At 53.6% G+C, this 25052-nt stretch overlaps 1 protein-coding gene across 3 annotated transcripts in view; it reads right to left on the bottom strand.

Moving 5' to 3' along the window:
- NTN1 (netrin 1) overlaps positions 1-25052 on the bottom strand; it is a 204277-nt gene that overhangs the window by 163819 nt on the left and 15406 nt on the right. The window contains exons 1-2 of one of the 3 annotated variants that reach the window (XM_075903482.1): positions 15416-16622; positions 14090-15132 (exon numbers count right to left, since the gene is read on the bottom strand). In XM_075903482.1, the coding sequence (XP_075759597.1) occupies positions 14090-15132; positions 15416-15672 (1300 nt within the window). In that variant the 5' untranslated portion in view covers positions 15673-16622. Of the gene's footprint in view, positions 1-14089; positions 15133-15415; positions 16623-25052 lie in introns of those variants that run through there. The other 2 variants (XM_075903481.1, XM_075903483.1) reach the window with 2 other exon arrangements.

Here is a 25052-nt window from a genome sequence, read left to right as displayed (position 1 = left end):
TTTCATCACCGCTGAGCATGAGGACCCATGCAACTATCCCTGTCTGTGTTTTATGCCAGTTGTTGATAAACGCTGTCACTTCAGGCACCGCACTGGCAGGATCAGGACATCGGCAGAGATGCTGCTTCAAGGGTCTCTAGTTAGCAGCGTGCACCCGTCTCTGGGAAACCTCCAGCTGCTTCAAAGCTTCCACCTGCCACTAGCCTGACACCCACCGATGAGCCTCGCTCAGGCTGATGGTAGGGAAACGCTGGCGAGAAGAATGCAGGGCTTCGGCTGAGCCTCAGCATTGCTCGTGGGCGGTTCACGGGCTTGCCGCATCAGTTATGAATGGGAACACATCTGCAGGTCAGGTCCTGGGCCCTGTCTACACTGGGGAGTTATTTTGAAATAATAAGTGGAGCATCCACACTGCCAAGCCCGTTATTCTGAAATCGTTATATTGAAATAGTGGCCATGTGGATGAGCCACTGCTGCTATTTCGAAATAACGACTCCCCGGAGTCATTCAAAGGAATTACCCCACAGCGCTTCTTGGGGCTCTAAGTCGAGGTAGCATGTCCACATTAGGGGAGCCAGCCTCAGACTCATTTTGAGGCTTCCTGGTAGTGTGGACACGCTATTTCTAAATCGTTATTTCAGGAGTTATTAAATTGAAATAAGTTATTTTGAAATAATTTCCTAGTGTAGACAGGCCTGGAAGAACGATGATTGTGGCATGAAGCTTTGAGGGCAGGAAGATTAATGCTGGTTAAAGCAAAGGGTTCCCTGGGGTTTAATAAGCCCCTCCTCCTTGGCCAGGAAATTCCTTGGGGAAAAATACACCAGCCTCAAGTGTCTGTGCAGAATTCCAGCCAGAACCTCTGCCGGTGTCTGTCAATGCAGATCTGTGGAGATCAATGGGGCTAGGCCGAGTGCCAGGAGTTGGGGACCCGTCTCAGAATATTTTGTCTACTCGGTTTGTCCCGGAAGCTTTCCCTGCACAGCTAGCACGGAAATACTAAGGCCCAGCCCCAGTTTGCTGGGGAGGAAGTTGTTCACTGGCAGGATTTTGCTTTTAGAGTTTTACAAGAGCTTATCAGTCACCTTCTCCCGGTGAACCAGGGCTGCAGTTTCCTTTCAGCTGAGGAAAATCGCAGCCAGCGGACAGTTCTCGCACGGGACACAACGCAGGCCGGGAAAGGCGCTGTGGCAAACAAGGCTGTCTCCTGCCTAATGCAACGAAAGACTCAATGTGCATCTCGCGCCAACTCCTGGGCCTGGCTTCACAAGCTGTTTCCTTTTCCACGCAGTGATTGCAGTTGTTATTGTGAACCATCCCCATGGCCAAAATCTGAGAGGCACAGGGCAGCTGCAGGTGCCGCTGACGTCAGGGAGATGTGCAGGTGCTCCCTGCAACTCACGCCCCAGCCTCACAGACCAAGCCAACGGCATGGGAACAAATTTCAGAGGTCATGTTCAAAGGGCTTGCTCAATACAATGCAGCATATATTTATCTAATCGTGTTTCCCATATCCGAGGCAACCGGGAGGTGTTTTATTCATGTGAATGGGAGTTTTTAAAGTGTTTTATGGCAGTTCTTGTCTCTAACACTTAAAAAAAAAAGTTACAGAGTGAACTAGTGGCTTGAATTTACCGATGCTACTAAATCTGTTAACAGTTCGGGCAAGGGTTCCTGGCCTCTTTTTCACGCGTTACCATGGTCTAACAAATATTTGAGCTCAGAAGCCATTTCACCGGTGGATTCTTTCATCAGTCCCTCCCCGCTACAAAGAACCTGGATGCTTTATAAATAACAGTTTGGGCTGGCATGCGTTTGGCTTGGCTTAGCCAGAAGCTGGGAGAAATGGAACTGATCAAACAGTGCAGTTTGCAGGGCGGTTGTAGTTGTGTTGGCCCCAGGATATTAGAGACAGTATCTTTTATGGGATCGACTTCTGTTGATGAAAGAAAGAATCTTTCACGCGACAGAGAGCTATTCTTCAGGGCAGGGCAGGTGATGCCTGAAGAAACAAGGCCGAGAGGGGAGAGCAATGCAGAAATATTACGTAACGAACCGCTAGTCCCTTGGTGTGCCCTCGGCAATAGTAAACAAACCACCGAGTCCCAGCCATGTCACCTGACTCAGTCTAAAATACTGTAAAAACAATCCTATTTGAATTCACCAGGTCATACATCCACTAAACTAAGTCACTGCAGTAATATAGCTCCAAACTGTTCTCAAGTATGTTATTGGCTCACTCCTGTCTCACGTCCCTCCTTTAACCACTGATTCTGTGACGAGATCCACGTGGGTAGATCAGGTCTGGTGGTAGTTCCATTAATGTACGAACATAAGAACAGTCAGACTGGGTCAGACCAAAGGTCCATCCAGCCCAGTGTCCTGTCTGCCCACAGCGGCCAATGCAAGTGCCCAGAGGGAATGAGCAGAACAGGGAATTATCACATAATCCCTCTCTTTTCACCCATTCCTACCTTCTGGCAAACAAAGTCTTGGGAAACCATCCCTGTCCAAGTGGGGAAGAGGGTGTTAGGTGCATGGACCCCACTGCAGAGACAATAAGCTCTTTGGGCCCAGGACCTGTCTTTTTCATGTCCCAGGGGTTCCAGGGTAAGTGGATTTTGTGGGCCCCTTTACGCTCTAAGGTGGGGCCAAAAATGAGGGATCCAGTGTGAGGGACAGGGTTGCCAGTGAGTGGGATAGGGACGGGGGTACAGAATCTGGGTGGGAAGAAGGGTACAGGATCAAGCTGGGAACAGGTGCTAATATACTGGTGGAACAAGTGAAATAAAAAAATAAGAATTAGAAGTGTTTGGAAAAAGTGTTTCCCCCCCTTATGGAATATTTTGACCTTTTACCCAAATCCTGAAAACTGGTATTTTTTTAAGCCAAACACTGCTGAAGATGGAAACACTGAGGCAGAGAACTGAAAAAAATGTTTAGTTTTTGCCCCCCAAAATTTTGGTTTTTGGGTTTTCTGATGAAAAATAGAAAAGTTGCCTGGAAAGCAGAGACTTTCTGTGAAAATGTTCATTTAGCTGAGAACCCAGGTCTCAGGCTAAGGAGAAGAAATGGTCCCGGAGGGAAGTGTCTGGCCAGCCCTTACAGGAATAACAAAATTGGCTGTAGGCTAACTCAGGTTTCAGTACAGACAGCATGGGCAGGAACCTTGCATTGGAACGCAGCTGCTGTGAGGGATGGCACCTTCTCCGCCTACTGAAGAAGGTTTCCCAGTGAAGCAGGAAGTCTCACTCTACAGCTGCTGACTTCACCATTTGTTCCCAGCCTGTGTCAGCCTGAGCCAGGCAGGTAATCGTTCAATGCGTGTTGCAATTCCCGTCTTTGCTTTCTGGAGTTTGATGATGAGCCTCTTCCTGCAAGTGGCTGGGAAGCCTTGGAGGGCCAGTAGGCCTGTTACGATTGTTATCATTGATGGGAATTCCAGGCTGTACAGTTGTGGCAGGGCCGTTGTGTTTGGGAGAGGATTTTATTTAGAGCCGATATATTATAACACGCACAGTGCGTAGGGTGCTCTACAAATGGAAGACATCATCTGAGTGTGACTTGCACCCCTTAATCTTTATAGAAATATGCTTATGAACAGGAATGTGACATAACTTGAATATGTTTTATGCACTCTAGTTCACGGAACATAGCATTGAAAAAGCTACAATCTGCCAACTGTGCATATTCCATTTGTGCACATGTATCATTCCTGTATTTGAAGTTAGAAATAGGAAGTATAAACCTGTCACTAATCTAGTCACTAATCTAGATATGCTAAGTGAGGGCCATTAGTACTGCTCAAGGAGATTAATGGCCCTGTTTTCAGGCCAATGATCTGTAAATAGCCCTGTTCTTCCTGTAAGCCTGGAGGATGGTTGGTCCAGCCAAGACCTGTGGCCAGGTCACCTGAATCTGGAACCCATTTTGGATGCTGTACTTTTCCACTGGAAGCGTGAAAAGTTAAATTGAACACAAAGGATTCCTGTTTTGGCAACAGAAATATAAAGGTGGGAAACCAGACATCCCTGGTTTCTGTCTAAGATGTCTGCTGCAAACACCTGGAACGGAACATTAAGAAGGATCGGGCCCAGATAAGGAAGGCTACCCAGTCTGGGAAAAAAGCTGATTAAAAGAACTTGAGGGTGAGATCTTACACGTAAAAAATTTCTAAGAGTATTAAGCTTAACTGGCGTGTTTTGTTTTATTTTGCTTAGTAACTTACTTTGATCTGTCTGCTGTCACTTGTAACCACTTAGATCCTACCTTTTACACTTCATAAAATCACTTTTGTGTATTAATACACCCAGTGTAAATAATTGTTCCCTGGTAGGCACAACAGCTGTCTGTCTCTCTCTTTCATTGATGAAGGGGGCAAACAATTTATGAGCTTGCTCAATATAAAACTTCATGCAGAATAAGATGGATTTACCTCAGGTTCTGGTCCCAATGGGGCTATACACCTCGGTGCTGTGTCCAGTGCCTTTGAGCTGAGCAGCTCTCAGGGTCCGTATTGCTCTGCTGTGGGCTGTGATTCCTACTGGAGGAGACCAGAGACTCTGGTACAGCAGGACAAGGTAGTGGTGTACCCCAAAAGATAGGTAGGTGGGCTCAATGGTACTACAGCACATCAAGTGAGAGTCTCAAAGGGATCTGTGTGACCAAACCCATCACCCAAAGTTTGAAATGCTGGTTTGTAGAAGTTTTGCCCTTCCGAAGCACTTGCTTCCTGATATGTCTTTGGCATTTATCGGAAAGGATGAACTGGTGTGTAACTCAGAAGTCTCAGGTCTAAAATCTGCTCTATACTCTGTAGCATTTACAGAGTATGGATGTTAAGGACTAGTTGACAGGATGGTCTACTAGTTGTTCTCCCCGCCTTGATGCCTCTATCAGCAAGTGGCATTTCAAAGGGGCAGCGCGCAGAGCCCGGGGTCTCCAGCTGGCCCCGGGCTCTGTGCACGCTAAGCCTGGGATCAGCTGTGCGGCACTGTGCCTTTGAAATGCTGCTGCACCGTGTGGAGCCCGGGGTCAGGTGGGGAGTCCCCAGCTGCCCCCGGGCTCCATCTGGCACTGCCCTTTAAAACGCCATGGTGGCATTTCAAAGGGGCAGTGCTGCCCTATCGACTAATTGTATATTTTGCATCAACGTTTTGATTAATTAAATACCCGATACTTAACATTCTTACTGCAGCTAGGTTTGTGCAAGGCAGCTTATTTCGACCTAATTATGGAAATGTCTGCAGTTAAATTTTGCTCTTGCCAGGGTAGCTGCCCCATTGCGCCATCTTAATAACTCCACCTCCACCAGTGGTGTAAAGTCAAGGTCAATGCAATAGGTCCACATGGTGTCAGTTTAGACACTGTATTGATGACATCGACTATTCCTGGCTGTCAGGAGCCATTCCACAATGCCCCGCCCTGACAGTGCAACCCGCAGAGGTGCTCCTGTGAGGACGCATGCTGCCGACACAAGGAGCAAAGGGAAGGCATGCACAAACAATGCAACTACTGCAGCAGCCGTCTGCTGATATATCTCAGGTTGACTTACTGGTGTCATGTGGGGATGGCCTAAGAGAAAGTGGTGTGTTCTAAAGAACTCTCCAACAAAATAATTAACCCATTCAACCCGATGCTGAGTCATTTCTGGCATGAACTCCAGATGCTTCCCCAGAAGTGTGCACTCGTTTCCGTTGTCTCTCAAGCTAACAAGGAAAGAAGGTGCGTGTCTTCTTGACCCTGGAGTGGCTGAATGTGCTTGGGCATTTCCAGAAAGCGTTACCAGTCGAAATGGATGGGACCCTCTCGACCTGACTCATTCCAACAGATCTTACTCAGGTGGCTAATCCCACGGTGGTCAGTGGAAGTACTCTTCCGAGTAAGGACATGGGGGAGCTGGAAGACGGGATGCATTGGAAGTGTTATCTATAGCAGGGAAGCACAGAACTAGGATTCAGGACTGAATTAAAGGCTCTGTGTCATGTTGTCATCTGGAGCAATGTTGTGGTGGCCCTGTCAGTCCCAGGCCACCTTGTTAGAGAAACGAGGTGGGTGAGGTAAAATCTTTTACTGGAGCAGTGTTGTTGGCAAGAGAGACAAGCTTTTGAGCTTACCAAGAGCTCTTTAGCCGGTCTGGGAAACTTCGGGCTTGGGGCACTGTGCTGCTTCAATGTAGACACAACTAACACCAATGGGAGGGATTCTTCCCTCAGCATAGGTAACCCACCTCCCAGAGAGGTAGTAGCTCTTCTGTCAACACAGCAATGGCTACATGCGGGGGGCAAGGCGGGGGGGCGGGGAGGGAGGCGGGGCTATGCCAATAGAATTATGTTGCTCGAGGGTGTGGATTTTTCACACCCCTGAGTGCTGTCGTTATACCAACATAGGTCTGTAGTATAGACCTCACCTAGTTTTCCTGTGTAGACCCGGCTTGGGTATAGACAAGCTCTGCTCCTAGGGTCACAGCTGAATACAAGATAGACCAGACTGCTTAGCGTGAGTAGTTATCACACATTGCAAGGCTCCATTCCAGGTGAAGTGGCCCATTCACACCCCTCTGTCCAGTCATAGGGCAGACAGGAAGGGAGCAGGGGAGGGAGGGCTTTGCATATTGCTGTAATAATGTCTAGTTAAGATAATAAACCATCTTGTTAGTCTTTAAAGTGCTACATTGTCCTGCATTTTGCTTCAGCTACCCCAGACTAACACGGCTACATCTCTACCACTAGTCAAGATATTAATTTAAGCTCTTGGGCTCATTTTTGGAAAGTGTTGGGCAGGTTTCCTTTGAGACTGAGGCCACTGGATTTAAAGTTTCTTACAGCTAGCTATAAACTCCTAACAAACTCCCCACTGGCTTCCCCTCACCCACCCCCATTCTCCCTATGACTGGTGGGGGGTTAATGGTTAAGGTTACGATGTTAAGGTGTCATTTTGCCTGGAAATACGTGTTAACTACTTATGCTAAATAATGTGTTCCACCTGGCATTTAGCTGTGACAGAAAACTCCTGTGTAGCTCAAAAGTTTCTCTCTCTCACTAGCGGAGGTTGGTCCAGTAGAATATATTACCTCATCCATCTGTTCTCTCATTTTGAACAAGTCATTTAATCTCCCAGTGCCTAGTTACCCACCTCTAAAATGAAGGCAATAGCACTCAATCAACCCTACGGTGCTATTCTGTCATTCTTTCCTACGGTGTTTCTTGTACCTTTCTCTGAAGCATTTAGCACTGGCCACTCTTGGAGTACATCTACACTACAGAGGACGCTGCCGCTGTTGATCTTCCAGGGTTTGAATTAGCGGTCTAGTGAAGACTGCTAACTCGAGGTGAAAGGGGTGCTCTGGTCCTGCTTTCCCGAGGAGTAAGGGAAGTCAAAGGAAGAGTGTTCTTCCTGCAGTGTAGACCGCACCAAAAGCCGAATTGAGATACTTCGACTTCAGCTACGGAATTAACGTAGCTGAAGTTGCATAGCTGAGCTCAATTTTGTCCTGTAGTGTAGACGTTCCCTCAGAGACAGGACTTTGGACTAGATGGACTAATGCGTTGATACAGCACTGCCTACGTTCCCAACACACACTTGTAAACAGTCTTTGTGAATCTTTGATTAAAGAGCTGTATGCATGGAAAGTGATTAGTTTGGGGGACTTTTTTAAGCTATTTGGGATTCATGTAACTATAATTGAGACCCCTGGAGCAATATAATGGAGTGATTGTATATTGTACAACAGACAGCAACAAATCATCATGATGACAGAGAAGAAAATCAAATCAAGTGGACTTTTTGAAGTGTAAACATATAAGACTATTAAGGATGTGATCTTGAGTTAATCCCAAGATGTAAATTCACTTAATACAAAACATAGCTCATCGTAAGGGGAGAAAAATAAGCCCCAGCTGTGGTGAGAAAGGCTGGCATTCCCCAAGGAGAGATGATTTTCATTGCCTTTCCAGCAGCTACCCTGGGAATACACATTTTTCAAGTGCCTTTTTCTGCCTCTCCTTTTACCTTTGGCTGGGCAAGTTGGGGTGATTGCTTTTAAGAAGAGAAATGCTCGGTGGGAGCAAAGGAAAGAAACCATCTTATGGAAATGGCAGCCCTGGGGTGAGGAAGGCAGTGCAGCCGGATGGAAAGTGGCTCTCTTTAGCTTGTGCCAAAGCTGGCATGTTGATGCCGGAGGATCCTGGTCACCAGGTGTTAATGGGAATCCCAGCAGAGACTCTGCTCCAGATGTTGTAGGCTAACTGAGATAAATGACAGCTCTCTACTGATTACACATTTAAATAGCACGAGCTTCACACTAGGGATCTGGAGATGCTATTTCCCATGGAGACCCACTGGCTAATCACATCACACCTCTTAACTCCTTCATTGCTGCCACTCTTCAATCAACCTGGGTATTTTGATGCTGGTCCTTACTCCTGTTAAACATAAGTTCTTCAGAATTCTGTAGTGTTTGGGGTTTCGCACCGTGAACAGAGCACTAAACCAAGGAAATCTAATCTCATAAGAGGGGGAGCTAGACTCTCTCCCTATAGCCCTCAGATTTTCAAGGCGGAAAGGGACCAGCTGTGATCATTTAGTCTGGCTTCCTATTTATCACAGGCCAGAGGAATCCCCCAAACTGCTTCCTAGGCCAAACTTTTAGAAAATTATCCAACCTTGATTTTAAAATAGCCAGTGATGGAGACTCCACTACAGCCATTGGTAAATTGTTACAGTTAGCATTCAATATTTACACCTCATGTCCAGCCTGCATTGTCTTTGAGTCACTGGATCACATTAGACCTTTCTCTGCTGGGCTGAAGGATTTGCTCCCTGGATACGTATGTACAGATTGCATCCGGTCACCTCTTAGCTGTCTCTTGAAGGGACACAGACTAAGTCTATCACTCAAAGGCAGGTTTTCTAACCCTTTAATCATTCCCTGGGCTCTTCTCTGACTCCTCTCCAATTTAGCCACATTTCCTTGAATTGTGGGCACCCAAACTGGACACAGTATTCCAGCCGTGGTCACTCCAGTGCCAAAAATAGCAGTAAAATAACTTCCCTGCTCCCATTTGATAGTCCCGTTTACACATCCCAGGATTGCAGTAGCTTCTTGGGCCACAGTATCACACCAGGAACTCATGTTCAACCATTTATCCTCAATGGCCCCCAACTCTTTTGCAGAGTCCCTGATTCTGAGGATAGAGTCCCTCGTCCTGTAAGTGCGGCCTGCATTCTTTATTCCTAGTGATACACATTTCTATTTTGCCATTCGAAAACGTGTATTGCTGGCTTGTGCTCAGTTTACTAAGCAATCCACATTGCTCTGCACCAGTGACGTGTCCCCGTCACTACCACTCCCACAGTCTGTGCGTCATCCGTGAACTTTATCTGTGAGGACTTGCTCTTTTTTCCAGATCACTGATAAAAATGGGATATTGTGTAAAGCCATGAACTAGCCCCTGTGGGACCTTGCTGGAAACGCACTCGCTCAATGACATTTCCCCGTTACAGTTACATTTTGAGACCTATCGCTTAGCCAGTTTTTAATCCACGGAATGTCTGTTGTATCAATTCCATATCATTCAAAGGCTTTAAGGGCATAGAGCCAGATTTGCCAGCATGCTCTGGGCCATGCCATTGGAGAAAACAGCCATCAGCCCCATTCAGCTGGTCAGAGAAGAGGACGTGAGGTGTCATGACGAGGGCACAAAGCCATGAATGAACTTGGGTGAACCTGGGCTCCGCTCCCTTCGTCCACGTCTATCCTCTGGCAATGCCATGGACTTTGCTGGAGCTGCTCTAGATTTACCCGCATGGGAGCTGGATTAGAATTAGGTCCTAAGGGGTGGGTTTTACCATCACCTGTGAAGACTTGGGAGTTAGTGTCCTCAAACAGCAGCAAATAGTTAATGCAAATAAGCCACTTTTTACAGTAGGGTAGAAACTGTAAGCATCAACCCCAGGACTTTGGGTAATGAGCACGCACAGGGTAAAGAGACAAACCTCTCCCTTTGCAATCAGTTCTTTCCTTTGTATTGAATCTTCCTAGAACTCCAGTGACGTAGGATTCTATCCACTTCCACAGTACAAATTAAACCCTAACGTTATTCTGCACAGAAACTGTTCCGATTTACTCCACGGAATTATCTTCAGCAGCAAAGCATTTGAGTCCTGCGGCTGAGAGAACAGCCCAGTGAAGAGCACACTCGCACAGCGCCGCTTGTGTCATTATTCCCCTTGTACCACAGGTACTCGCTACCAACAGGCAAATGAGCTACAGGCACCAAGCAGCTCATTTCACACAGTCGTCTTTTGTGTGAGCTTTGCATTACAGCAGTGTTATGCAAATCCTGGGGTTGGGTTGTGGAATTAGTTTTCATAAACTGTACCCCCGTCTCAGACTGGAGAAAATCTCGGTGCATCTATCTTGCCTGATTTATTTTTAATTATTATTTTCAGTAAAAATATAAAGCTGAAGTGGCACATAGGAAGTTCTAAATTTCATGGGAAGTTTATTATAAGCTCAGTATCTCATTTATAAAAGATAGTTTATTGTCTTTCAGTCTGTGAAAACCAATGGTGCCTACAAATTCGCAGGGATCATCAACAACCCCTTCACAAGACACAACTCATCCGGAATAGAATAACCACTAAAAGAAAGATCAGTACCACCACTGTTTCAGATTACACATATGAGTGTATAAATTATATATTAAATACATACACTGGACTAGATGTTCAGATGATGTAAATCAGCACAGTTCGGTGGACTTTAACCGAACTCTGCTGAATTATCACAGCTGAAGTTCTAATGTCTGGGTAAATGAAAGATTTTCTGTCTTCTGCTGAGTGTCACCAACCCTGAAATAGTATATTCTTCCCTTTCATGCTGTTTTAGATTACTTCTGGAAGAAATTCCAAGTTTCACAAAAGAGAAGAATCTAGCCTCCCTACATCCATCAGTATTTTAATTGTATACACACACACCAGAAACTCCTCCACAATTAAAACTGTGTTGTGATTTCCATTTAAAAAAGAATTAAATTTCTTTCTTTCTTTCTTTCTTTCTTTCTTTCTTTCTTTCTTTCTTTCTTTCTTTCTTTCTTTCTTTCTTTCTTTCTTTCTTTCTTTCTTTCTATTGGTAGCAGAAAGAGAGAGAGAACATGTATATATTGGCAGAATAGAATTCTACTAAAATTCTGACTTGACATGTTCATGGAGCTAAGGGTTAGTAAAGGTTTTGCAAAGCACACATGTCTGCATTTTGTATTAATCTTGAAGTATCTTAGCCATGTTAATTTTCTAAAGGAAGAGGACTTAGTGAGCCAAATAACCCTGTGCATTGCCAGTATTTTTCTTTGTTATTATTCTTGGTGTTCAAGAGGAAGACACAGAAATTAAATACTCTTTAAAGTCACATCTGATTATGATTTAAGCAAAGGAAAAACAAACTGTTCAGAGATGCTGCACATTGTTTTTCTTATCACTGGAGCGGAATATTTTGGATGACAGGGTAAGTGATATATACTTTCTATGTAAATATCTGATTAAATATTCACAAATGATAGAGGCACCCAGGAAAAGTTGCTCTCCAAGGGCTAGTTCTGTTCATGGTAAAGTAAATGGAATCACCATGGTGGAAAGCCAGTGTCAGGAAGATCAGAGACCAGGGTATAATCAATGGCTAGAATTTGCCACATAAATGATAATTGAACATTAAGACTAGGGTACACTCAGCTAGTGTAAATCAGGGGAGCTCCCCTGACTTCAGCAGAGATACTCTTGATTTATACCAGTTGAAGAATCTACTGCAGATACACAAGTGCTAAACACCCTTGATGCTGAAGCATTTTATAAGCGAGTATTGCTATATGTTAGCTAGCGCTGGACTGTGATTCAGATGACAAGTAAAAATGAGTTATAGTTGAGTTTCTGATAGGCAAGTTTTCTGACCATAGCATTACCCAGTGTGTGGCATGACTTCAGAACTCTGGCTAGAAGACCCCAAAGATTAGAATGATAAAGCTAGCCGGGATATTTCATAGGAAAATGCTGATGCATCCCAAATGAAACTTTTCATGGAAATGTACTATGTTTAACAAGATTTCTCAAGATGGAATATCTGAGGGGGTGAAGGTGGGGAGGAGAGAGAGATCCACCACAGAAGATCCATGGCCCATGAGCTAGGGCATTAACTTGAGTCTCACATTTTAGATGAGTGTCCAGACCACTGGGCTATTTTGGGGTGGGACTCACTCACTCACTCATTTTCTTTCTTTTTTTTTGTACAAATATTTTGAAAGGACTACTTTGTGCCCCAGTGCAGAACAGAAACAGATGCAGAAACTGCCCCCACCCCGCCCTGTGGAATAGGGTTGCTGCTGGGGTCAGCTCTAAGATGTATTAACGGGATGGGGTGCATGGGGGCACTACATGACTGGAAAAGAGGGGGTGGCAGAAGATACTGAGAGGGAGAGACAAAAGCAAATATTCCTGCAGGTCAGAACTTAGGTGAACAGGACAAAGGCAGGGGCGGAGCCCTGGGGACAAGAATGGGAGGAGATGCAGGACAGGAGTAAGGGGCTTTAGCAGAGCTGTGGAGGCCCAGAACTAGGGAGTGCTACAGGAGAGCACTGGCAGAGCTGGAGGCAGGGGAGAGGGCTTTAAGGGGGTGCTAGCAACCAGGAGTTAGGGGCATGCCACGGCTGTGTGGGAGCCCAAGAATGAGCTAGCAGGGTGCACTGCGGGTCAGGAGAGACTCTGTGCAAGCCACGGGCTAGGAGAGCGGGGGTCTACACAGTGACCTCTTGATCAGCCACCTGCGCTCCCCTTAACACTTGCCAATTTCTCCCTCACTTGTCTCCCCAAAAGTCCAGACCCCCTTCCCCAGAGCCAGGGGGAGCTGCGACGCACGAGGCTTCCTAATTGCTTCAGGAATTTCTGTGCCTGGTCCGAGAACAGCCAGCCCCGACAGCCGAGACCACAGCATCGGGAGGGAGCTACCATCCACGCCCTACACTGCAGCGCTGCCTGTGAATCCTCCCAGAACCTTTCTCCGACGATAAACTGGAGACTCCGTATTGTTTACAGCCCAGAGGGGCTGGCTTTCTTGCCTCCGCCCGGGTGATATGAATCACCCCCAGCACACGGCTGTTTCTCGTTTCAGCCCTGAGCCTCACTCAATCCCTCAGTCGAGACCCCGGGTGTTACTGGCTGGGGCAGGGCTTCTGCTCGAGACAGAACCGACCCAAACACAGCACCTCACCCCCCCCCCCCTCCGCTCTCTCTCCTGTCCGTGGCTCGGCTGAAGGCAGGCCCCGGGGCTGGGACCCATCTTCCGAGGGAGGTGCTGCTAAAACGCGCCACCTCCCGTGCGCTCCCCCGGCGCGCCGTAGCCGAGCGACAAAAGTCACCGGAACCGGCCGGGCTAGGACCGCCGCCCCCACGTCATCGGGATGGCCCGAGGCCGAGGGATTACTGACCCTGAGGCAGGGCTGGAAAGTGACCCCGGCGCGGCCCCTGGGTCAATGTTCCCCGCCAGCCCTCGCCGCCCGCTCCCGCCCCAGGCTCGCCCGCGGCGCAAAGCCTGAGCGCAGAGAAGCGCAGGCGGCCGAGGCTCTCGCTCTGCGCCCCAGCTCCCCGTAGGCACCCGCGAGCCCCGCGACACTGGGAGATTCCCGGGGGCCAAGGCACCGCCCTGCCGCGGCTTTCCCCAGCCGGTTCCGGCCCGGCCACATCCGCCTGCGGCTACCTGGGAACCCGGCTCCGCCTGAGCCATCTAGCCACTCACCCGGTCAGCCGGGCGCGGGCACCAAAGCGCCTCCCTGCCTGTCCGAGCCCCCGGGGGAACGGTCCAGCCGAGCTGGGCAGGGGACCCCCCAGCATTGCCAGGCTCGCCTGAGCTTCTCCTGCTAGACCCCAGGGCTCCCGGCGAGCCTGGCTCTGTCACCCGCCAGCCAGTCTCCCCTGGGCCAGGAGTCCCGAGCTCGCCTGGGTCCCTTTGGCCAGACCCCCCGCCCGCCTCCCCACGCGGCCCCAGCATTGCCGGGCCCCTGAGCCCCGACGGCCCCACGCGCCGCCCCGCGCGCGGACTCACCCACGCACTCGTTGGCCTCGCGGGCCGTGGCGCGCTGCCAGGGCCGGTCGTAGTGGAAGGGCTTGCAGCGGTCGCACTCGGGCCCGGCCGTGTGGTGCTTGCAGTCGCACACCAGGTGGTCGTCGCGGTCGCGGAGGCAGCGGGCCGCGTGCCCGTTGCACTTGCAGCGCCCGCCCACCTGCAGGTCGGAGACCGCGTAGAAGTAGGAGTCGCGGGCCAGCTCCGAGTCGTCCTCGTTCTCGTCGCCGAAGGTGTGGAGGCGGCTGAAGGCCACCTGGATGTCGGTGGCCGTGACCCAGTCCTGCAGCACGGGCGAGTTGTCGAAGTCGTGGGCCGAGGGGCGGCCGTCCAGGGTGCTGAAGGCGATGAGGCCGCCGGCCAGCGGGCGCATGTCGGTGTGCGAGTCGGTGCAGAGCGCCTCCTGCTCGTTCTGCTTGGTGACGGCGGCGCGGCTGGGCTTGGCGAAGACCTTGCGGCACTGGGCCGAGTAGAACTGGAAGGGCACCCAGCTGCGCCCGTAGTCCATGGACTTGTAGATGGCCATGGACTCGGGGCGCGGCGAGCAGAACTGCAGGCTCACGTAGGTCACCTCGAACTTCTTGCCCAGCGAGAGGGTGAGCGTGACGTTGTGCGGGTGCTGCACGAAGGGCTCGGACTGCCAGCACGTCAGGTTGTGCGGGTTGTTGAGGTCGGTGAGGAAGGCGGGCGGGTGCGCCCGGCGCGGGTCCGAGGCGTTGCAGAGATGGCAGCTGCGCACCCGCTCCTCGCCGCGCTCGCTCACCACGCAGTAGCGCGCCGGCGGCCGCCCGCAGGTGCTGGACACCTTCACCTCCTTGCCGAAGGCCGCGTTGACGAAGTCGGGGATGCACCGCCGCGGGTGGCCGTGCTCGTCGTAGCAGGGGTCGGGCTGCGCCGTCTGCACCGCGAACATGCCCAGGCCGTAGCCGCCGCGCGCGCCGCCCGCCAGGCACCACGCGGCCAGCAGCGCGGCCACCGCCCGCCAGCACCTCCCGGGCATCCTGGGCGCGCCTCCTCGCGGGAGCCTGGGCAAACACACAGAGAAGGGGGAGGTGAAGCCGCCGCCGCCACCGAGCCCAAGGAGGCTGCAGCCCGGCCCGCCCGCCCGCCCGTCCGCCGCGTCCCGGAAACGCTGCCCGGCCAGAGCCTCCAGTGCCAGGGCCCCCCGGCTGCGGCTCGCGGGGCGCAGGGAGGCAAACGCTCCGGCCGGGGAGAAGCGCGCGGCCGCCGGTCCGGCTCCCCGGCGCTAGCCCGGAGCTTGGGGCCCCCCGCAGCCGGGGCCTCGGGGGCCAGGAGGTGGGACGCTACCTGGCTCGCTCTGGTTCCCTCCGGCGGCGCACGAGGAAAGTTTCCGGAGCTCGCGGGGAAGGAGGCGGCGGCGGCCCCAGCTCGGATCCGAGCTCGCCTGGCTCGCGGAGGATGCGAAGCGGCGTGTGGCTCAGAGAGCCCCGAGTCTTCCCATCCTCAGCCCAAACCGCAAACACCCTAGTGGCGGGGCTCGGCCCTCCCCGCGCCTTGCCCCGAGCCTGAGTGACGTGCCCGGCTCCGCCGGGGGCTGAGGTCATCTGCAAGAGTGACACGCCGCTCGCCCAGGGAGCAGCACAACGGCAGCCGCGGGGGGGGGCAAAGCCACTCGCTCAGCCGGGGGGAGCGGGGGCGGCGGGGGGACGGAGCAGACAGGGAACCCGCCCGAGCGGGCTCCGCAGTGCACAGCGGCTGTTGGAGCGGCGAGCCTCAGGCAAAGGGAGAGAGGAGTCGAGGGGGGAGGGGCTTGGCGTCCCCAGCCCCTGGTCAGGCAGCAGGATCGGGCCCCGCTCTCTCCCTTTGACAGTGGCAAGGACCTTCCTCGTGTGCCCCTTAGGGAAGTGATGGGGGAGGGGAGGGGTCCCTCTCCGTTACTCTATGGGCTTCGCTGGGAGGCGGGGGTGTTACTGGGGGCCCTGAGGGCATCTGGCCCTGAGCCAGGCTTTGCGCGAGGCTCTGGTTGGTATTTTCCCGCCCGCACGGCGCGCAAGGCGCACGGGTTGGAGCCTGCAGCCGCGCACGGGGTGCAAACAGGGTCTGGTCGCAGTTGCAGAAGGCAGAGCAAGTCTGTTCGGGAAGCGCACGGGAAATGAGAAAGCAAGTGCGGGGAGGGGAGCTCGGCGGGAGCAGCCTTGGCGCGCTGTTGCGCCCGCGCAAAGAGGGGTCAGAAAGCTAGCGCGGAATCGGTACCCATGAGCGTCAGCGAACGCAGGATCGGGCCCTTTTCAGTCCCGCTCTCCAGGCCAGGCTCGGGCAGAACGTCGGCTGCTCTGTCCCCCCCTGGGCTTTTTGCCCCAGGCAGGAGCGCAGGATCGGGCCCTTGCCATGCGGCTGTGCTCGCTGCCCAGGCGGACGCCTTCGCCAAGAGCCTAGAGCGGTGCGGGGCCCTTGGACTGGGCGAGCTGGCAGGACTTGGTCACTTTCTAGGTGGAGAACAGAAGCAAATCTACTGCCGGGGGCAGCCCGAGCGTTTGGGAGAAACAGGGACCCTAATGTAAGAACCATCCTGAGTAATGGAGCTGGGACTACCGGTGGGCACTAGCAGCCTCCCTGGCTCCCATCTCGGGTCTATTCTCCGGGGAGCACATGTCAGGGTGACATAAAAACACCTGCTAGGAAATTGTACAGTCCAAGCTTTTTAAACTGTGTAGAAGTTCCCAGTACTGGCCAGGACAGGCCCTCTCCACCTCCTCCAGGGATATCGACCCAGGAGCTGCTCTAGGAAACCCTGCAAATCGCTTAATTGCCTCTCACAACCCAAGAGAGCTGCTTCCAGTCCCGCCACACGCACCCACTGCATGTACATTACGTGCGCACACATTGCACACGCACATTGCCCGCGCACACATTGCACACGCACATTGCCCACCCACGCACATTGCCCGCGCACACATTGCACACGCACATTGCCCGCGCACACGTTGCACGCGCACATTGCCCGCCCGCACGTTGCACACGCGGCGCACATACACACATTGCACCTTGGCACCCCGTAACAAGTTCAGAATATTTGGTTCCCTTCCCACGGGCGACGGTCACCTGGCCGAGGTGCCAAGAGCTCACTATCATGACCAGGGCCGGCCCAATTATGGGTGCCTCTCCAGACTAGTTCCTCCCCAAAGCCCCTTTTAAGCCAGCTGTGCACGCGCGGACACTGGGCGCTTATTGAATTGGCAGCGCAACGCCTCCCCCTGTATCCCCGCTCCCCAAACTCCGCTGGATTCCAGTGCCCTCTGCGCCGGGTGTGTCTGCGGGTTGCCTCCTCGCTTCTGAGCAGCAGCTCCGAGCGCTACCGCTGCTGCAGTGCAAAGGCCAGGGCTGCCCTCGGGGCTTTCAAACGAACCGCTCCTTTGCATCCCGGCCGGGGGCATCGCCGGAGGGAGGCGGGGGGAGTCCCGTGAGACACCTGGCAACGCAGCTTCTTCTCCGTTCACCCCCATCGCCAAGTCCCCCAGCGGGCCGCGCTCAGCCCTGCCCCAGTGTCTGGAACAAGCGGAGCGTTCCCCAGTCCGTCCCCCCCAGCGAGGCGGGGTCTCCTGCTCGCTCGCAGGGCACAGGCAAGGAACCCCTCAGCCTCCGGTTTGGGATCCTTCTCCCCTGGAGTGCCATCTCAGAGCCCTGGCGGTGCCGAGCCGCGTAATTCACCAGCGATCAGCAAGAACGAAACCATCCCCAAGGTCCCCAGGCCCACGACAGTGTCTCCAGCCCCACTACACCCCGCTGTCTTATGAACACTTTTCTCCGCACTGGGAAGCTGTGTCCCTCTGTCTTTTGAAGGGTGTTTCACTAAGGGTGTGTCTACACTGGAGGGCTTAGCGCCAAATAAGTTGCCTCAATAACCTATCTCATTTCAAAATAGCTTATTTCGGAATTGAGAGCGTCTACACTGCACCGATTTCCAAATAGAGCACTCTTCCCCCCCCCCCCCCCACTTCCCTTGTTCTTTGTACAATGAGGGTTACAGGAGTCAGAGTAAGAAGTTTGACAGTATTTTGATATTATTTCAAAATAACTGCCTGCTGTGTAGATGGGGACTAAGGCTATGTTTAGACTACAAAGAAAAGTCAGAAAAAGATAGGCAAATTGTAAATCGCAATTTGCCTATCTTTTCCTGCTTTTCTTTGAAAAGAAATTTTTCCAACATTTGGGTGTCTACATGGCACGAAATTTTGGGAAAAACCGTCTCTTTTGAGCCATCCCTTCTTTCCTCCTTCCTCATACAAGGAGGTTTACAGAGACGGCGGAAGAACCACCCACTTTTCCAAAACTTTGTGCCGAAAAGCGGACACATTCCTTGGAGGTGGCATTGGTTTCCCCATATACTGCTGCTATCCCGGAAAAGTGCTGCCGTCTAGACGTAGCTTTATAAGTTCTTTTGAAATAATGCTGCTGCATAGACTAGCCTAAACATGTGGACTGCGCCCACGAAAGCGCACCACCCTACACAGGACTGCTCCTTGTTGGGAAAGTTACAGACTTGCACGGCCCCTCCCAGACCTTTCAAGAAGGGAGAGAAGAAAGTATGGACCGGGCATTCAGGGACAGGCCCGGGTCGTGCAATACCTGCTTAACTCTCCGCCTTTCCCCTCCAGCGATCGCTGAAGAGAAGGGGGGGGGGTGCAGTGCTCATCTCGCCCCGCTCACGGCGTGGGACCCGGGCGAAGTTACTTTGTCCGGCAGACCTTTCCAATCCCGCGCACCAAACCCCGCTGGGAAAGGCGCGCGTGGCACCCTTAGGCCGTTGCTCTCGTGGGCTGGTTTCCCTCCGCGCTCAGCCCGCCTCGGGGCCGCAATCGGAAGAAAAATGTGCCCCCCCCCCCCCCCCCGCAGGTTTCTCCGCCATCTACGGGCTCCGGAAAGCCAAGGGGAAGCGCCCCGGTTGGGAACGGCGGGTGGGCCAGCCGGTCCCGCGTGTTCACACGCACTCGTGGCCTGTGACCCCACGGGGCTGCCCCCCACTCTCGGGTTGTTTCCTCTCCCTCGATTCCGTGGGAACCCCGAGTTGTGGGGAGGCCCGGGCTCCCGGTCGGCCTGCGAGGGCCCTGCCCAGAAGCGCGTGGACAGGGATCCGAGGCGGGAAGGGGGGGTGATTTCGCAGACTCCCTGCGGTACCCGGGTCTCACATTCCCCGCACCGGCAGGCTTGGCGCGGGCCCCTCAACGGAGAGACGCCGCCAGGCCCACGGAGTCTGGCTCGGAGCACCCCAGGAGTCCTGCTGGACAGGCCGGGCGCGGGCGGGGGAGGCTCCGCAGGGGCGGTGCTGAGCGCGCTAGCCGAGTGGGGTTGGGCTGTGCAGCGCCAGGCTCTCGGGCTGGCCCAGCCCCCCCATTCCCAGCCCCAGCGCCGGGCCCGGTTCCCTCTCCCCACCCCCGCCCTGCCGGCCCCCGGATTAAAAGGGCAGTTTCATTTAGCCAACGGAGGTGCCTTTTCCGCACGGGCTCCCTGCGCATTTGTCACTCGGCGCGCCGCGATCTGCCCCTTGTTCCTGCGAGCCGCCGCGGGGACAGGCCCTGCCCGAGGGATGGGGAGCGATGCGAGCAGCCGCCCCCTCCCCTCCCCTCCCCTCCCCCGCCCCGCTCCCCCTTTGAATTCCTTTGCCACCGAGCTGAATAAAAGGGGTTGTTGTAAATTGAATTAGGGCCTGATTAATCTGCTCCCGCTCCTGCTCAGCCCAGCGGGGCGGCTTTGGCAGTGCAACCGCCCTCCCTGCAGGGCAGCCGGGCTCCGGCAGCCCCCCTCCGGCCCAGCCCGCTCCCCCTGCTGCTGGACGGATTTGTTAACTCGGCACCGTGAAGCCTCCCCCCGGGCTTTCTTACAGCGCCGTGTCCGCGGGCAGCGCCGGCCGGGGCAGGATTACAGGAGCCGCATTCACCGCCACGTTAACCCCGGCCACTGACTCGCCCCGGGGAGCGACTGAGATGAACCTGACCCCCCCCCCCCTAGTTCCCCATTGCCGCCCCCACAAGCCAGCGCTCTAGGGACAGGCTCCCTCTCTACGCGGGTTACCGGGGCAGGGCGCTGGGGCCTGGCTGGGGCGCGGGGCTGCGCTTCCCCGGGTCTCTCTCCGCACCCCCCTTGTTAACAGGGAGCGTTTTCCAATGGGCGGGGGGAGGGAGCTGAGCACCACGGAGGGAAGAAGAAGGGGGCACCGAACCGAGCACCCCGAATCTCTCGGGGGTGGAACCTCAGGGACTCTAGCGCGGACTTCTTGTGGGGGGAGAAACCCAGCTAGCGGGGAGCCGCAGCGAAAGTTCCGTATTTAACCCTGGGGAGGTTCCCTCCCCCCAACCATCCGATCCGACGGATTCTCTTCTAGTCCGTGAAACTGGCCCCCGGGCGAGCGGGGGGGGAGGGGAATGGGATGGGCGGGGTGGAAACCGCGGGTCGCTCCCTCTGATGTCCTTAGCCTCGTGGAGACACGTTCACCCCCGGCCCATCCCCCTCCCGCTTCCCTTGACCGATTTCCCACGTCGGGCCGGACTCCGGCTCCAGAAAGCCGGACCCGAAAGCCTCCAGCCGGGCTAAGTGCCGGGAGGAGCGGGGCTGGGGCGCGGGGTACCCCGGGGGCAGGCCGTGCGCCACGAGCGGGGTAGCAGCCAGGCCGCTTTCTCCCCCTTCGCGCGGCTCGGAACCAGGCCGAGCAGGCAAGCAGCGGGTCCTCGCTCTGTTCGGGGCGGGAAGCGTTTGCGGAGGGAGGGGGCTGCGAGCAGAGCGCGGAGACACCTCCATAACCCCCACCTTGCCCGGCGCCGGGGCAGCCTGAGCCGAGCTGGCCCTGGTCAGGCCACGTCCGTTTTCCCACGCGTGCCCGGCAACCCCCGTGGAAACGGCGAAGTTTCTCGCCCCTCGCTGGCGGAGGGGTGGCTCCCGCGCCAGCCTTTCCCCGCCATAGCACAAGCCGGGGTGTGCAGCGGGGAGGCCCGGGTACATCTCGGGGTGACGCTGCCTCGCCGGGCTGGCCGCTGGATCGCCGGGGACTCTCGGAGGCGAACGGGGAGCGAGTCCCGGGCTGCGTGCGGGGGCCGCGGGCCTGTGAGTTCGGCGCTCCAGGGGATGGGGCCGCTGCAGGTTAGCAAACGACCGGCTGCATCGGTCCCGCCCCTGCCGGCCCGCTCCGCTTGGCGAGGCCACTGGCCGCTGTGGGAGCGACAGGCCCGGCTGCAAACGGGGCTGGCCTGGCCGGATTCCGAGCGCGTTTTGCCTTCAAACCCTTCCCCAGCGAATGGCCCCTGCCCCAGCGGCCGCAGAGACTCCCCCGACGGCTGCCCGCGGGCTGCGGCTTTGCGCATCAGGACCTGCGGGGTGTGGCCCCGCTTTAAAACACGTGACCCATCCCGGGGCCCCGATCCGGCAGCTCGCCTGGGACGGCGCGGCCCTTCTCCGGGGTAACAAGAGTAAGCTCAGGCTGGGCGGGACCCCCGGCTTGGAGCAGTGCGGGGGGGCTGCTGCCTGTTAGACCTTTCCTGTTAGCTGGGGGCGCGCGCAGCCCGCGGTGCCCTTCGGATCAGCCGGCCGCGGCTCGGAGCGGGCCCCCACGCGCGGTGCCAGGGCGCCACGCACCTATCCCCACAGAGATGCTGCTAGACAGCTCTGCGGCGGGCGGGGACGGGCAAGGGGCTCCGAAGGAAGATGCCGCTTGTGGGACAGGAGCAGCCCGTCTTCTTTGGAACTCCGTCCCGTGTAAACCCACAGCCCGGCGCTCCAGACTCCGGACAAACACCCGCCACGGGACCCCCGGCTGCCCACGTCTCGCAGCTCCGGGTCAGCAGGAGGGGCCCTCGCTGGACAACGAACGCCCTCGGCCAGAAAACGCTCAGCGAACTTTGCTGCAGTCGCTTCCAGCTCTGCCCGACGCTTCTATCTAAGCTGCTCAGGATCTAACCTACTCCGGATCGGGCTGCCGGATCCCCATCTAGCCTACTCCGGATCACGCTGCCGGATCCGGATCTAGCCTACTCCGGATCACGCTGCCGGATCCGGATCTAGCCTACTCCGGATCGGGCTGCCGGATTCCCATCTAGCCTACTCCGGATCACGCTGCCGGATCCGGATCTAGGCTACTCCGGATCGGGCTGCCGGATCCCCATCTAGCCTACTCCGGATCACGCTGCCGGATCCGGATCTAGGCTACTCCGGATCGGGCTGCCGCTCGTTTTAAAACGGTTTGTTTATGAAGCAGGATCAATGAAAGAAACCACCTGACACGAATGATGAACAGCTCCCCCTTGGCCGCCTGCACCGCGCCGCAGGAATGCGGGACTGAGGGGCCAGCTCTGCTCCCGGACAGTCTGGCCCGCCCGGCTGGAGACCTAGAATCATAGAATCAGGGTGCGTCCACACAGCACCGTAAACTGGAAACGAGACACAATTTGCGCTATGCAAATTGTGTGTCGCATTTCAAATCTATTTCCAAATAGCTTATTTTGAGTCGTCTAGACAGCACCGAATTTTGAAATAACGCTCCCTCAACCCTCCTGCAACCATATTTACTGGGATGCTGAAATAGCGTGCTCCTTATTTCGGAAAGTATTTCGAAATAACGGGCAGCTTGTTTAGATGCAGGGTTGCGATTTCGGGGTACCCCCAAAATAGCCGTGCAGTGTAGATGTACACTCAGAGATCGAGCTCTCTCCTGCTGCTGAACGTTCGCCCTGAACCAGACAGCAAGGCACTGGCTCGCCCGTCGGCATCCCTGCCGGCTTTCCAGGGGAAAGGCCATTTCCTTATCGCCATACAGGCCGACCAAGTCTTTGGGGCATCTTTAGACTGGTAGAACAATGGGAGGGAACAGCCTGGGACTCGTAGGGCTGGTTGATGTGCTCACATTCTTGCTTCCCCCCTCCCTCCCTTCCAGGAAAAGGGTCTGATTTTCACATCATCTGGATACTTTTCCCTCTCCCCAGCAATGGCATGAACTGGGCTGACCTTCCCGGAGGTTTGCTAGGGGACAGAACAATGTTTGTCTTGTCCAAACACTATGAATTACTTGGGGCTCCATGACCAGCCGCAACCCACTGATACAAATAACATGCACAATTAGGAGAGCCCTTTCAGGAGAGGGAAAACAATATATAATAATAAAGTGCAGTGAAAGGGAGAGGCAGGCGGGACCCAGCCCCCACAGCTGTGCTGAGAAAGGGGGGTCTGTGTTTAGAACAGTGTGCACAGACAAGTGAATTTGTGAGTACCTGCTAATAGGGGCTCTATGGCTGGGTTTTCAAAGGAGTTGGGTGGCCAAATCCCTGTTAATTTTATTGGCTCTTTGGAAACCCAGGACATGAGTGGGAGTCTCTAGCTGGTGGGGGGGGGGGGGGGGCGGGGAGGGAGATGAAATCTTGGCCCACTGAAATCAATGGCAAAATGTCCACTGACTTCAACCAGGCCAAGATTTCACCCAGAATCGATGATTCTCATCAGATGACCTAACAACCCGCCAGTGGCAAAGGAAGCCGCTCCACCTCCGGGTTATGGAGGTCTCCAGTGAGAAGCCAGGATAAATAATGCAGCTAGATCTAACTCACTGTACACTTTGTTTACATAGCACCATGTTGACCTTTCCCTCTTAACGGTCTGGGAACAGAACTGGGTGAAGATTTTTTGGTCGATAGTAAATGTGCTGGTAATAAATTTGAGGGGCACTGATTCTGTTCATGAATTTGGGTCAAACCCAGCAAATAAAAAAATCCTGAAAACAACAATTTTTTAAATAGTTCAGTTGAAAAAAAATCAAAATGATTGTCAGAAAATGCTGACTCAGAATGATATTTTCAGATAGAAAGGAGTCATTGTGATCTCACATTTCCTAAGGTCATTCCAAATTGACATTCACAATATTTTATTTTGCTGCATCCACCTCTAATTATATTGCAGGTTGGTCATTTCAGTCATTAAGAGGCAGGGGAGAAATCAGTTTGGCTTAAAAATGAACAAGGTTTTTTCCCCCAGTTTTGTTTGTTTCACCTTCTGAAACAAACAAACAAAAATCATTACTTGCTCAACTGGGTTGGGAGCAATCCTGCATATTATTGAAGAACATAAGAACATCCATATTGGGTCAGACCAAAGCCCAGTACCTTGTCTTTTGACAATGACCAAGGCCAGGTGCCCCAAAGGGAATGAACAGAACAGACAATCATCACATGACCCTGTTGCCCATTCCCAGCTTTTGGCAAGCAAAGACTAGGGATATTCCCTGCCCTGGCTAAGAGCCATTGAAGGACCTGTCCTCCATGAACTTCTCTAGTTCTTTTTTTGAACCCTGTTATAGTCTCGGCCTTCACAACATCCTCTGGCAAGGAGTTCCACAGGATGACTGTGTGTTGTGTGAAGAAAAACTTCCTTTTGTTTGTTTTACACCTGCTGTCTATTAATTTCATTTGGTGACCCTAGTTCTTGTGCTACAGAAAGGAGCAAATACCACTTCCCTATCTACTTTCTCTACACTAGTCATGGTTTCATAGACCTAGTTGTCTCTTTTCCAAGCTGAAAAGTCCCAGTTGTATTAATCTCTCCTTCTTTGGAAGCCATTCCATACCTAATCCTTTTTGTTGTCCTTCACTGAACCTTTTCCAACTCCAATATAACTTTTTTGAGATGGGGCAACCACATCTCCATGTAGTATTCAAGATGTGGGCATAGCATGGATTTATATAGAGGCCATATGATATTTTCTTATTATATATTCCTTTCTTAATGTTCCCCAACATTCTGTTCACTTTTCTGACTGCTGCTGCACACTGAGTGGATGTTTTCAGAGAACTCGCCACAACGACTCCAAGATCTCTCTCTTGAGAGGTGACAGCTAATTTAGTCCCCATCATTGTATATATACACATTTGGGCTTATGTTCTCCAAAGTGCATTACTTTGCATTTATTAGCATTTAATTTCATCTGCCATTTTGTTGCCCAGTCACACAGTTT

The sequence above is a fragment of the Pelodiscus sinensis genome, chromosome 20 (genome assembly GCF_049634645.1).
Source record: "Pelodiscus sinensis isolate JC-2024 chromosome 20, ASM4963464v1, whole genome shotgun sequence".
Lineage (NCBI taxonomy): Eukaryota > Metazoa > Chordata > Testudines > Trionychidae > Pelodiscus > Pelodiscus sinensis.
The sequence above is the reverse complement of the archived record's forward strand: the minus strand, read 5'-3'. Positions and strand labels throughout refer to the sequence as shown.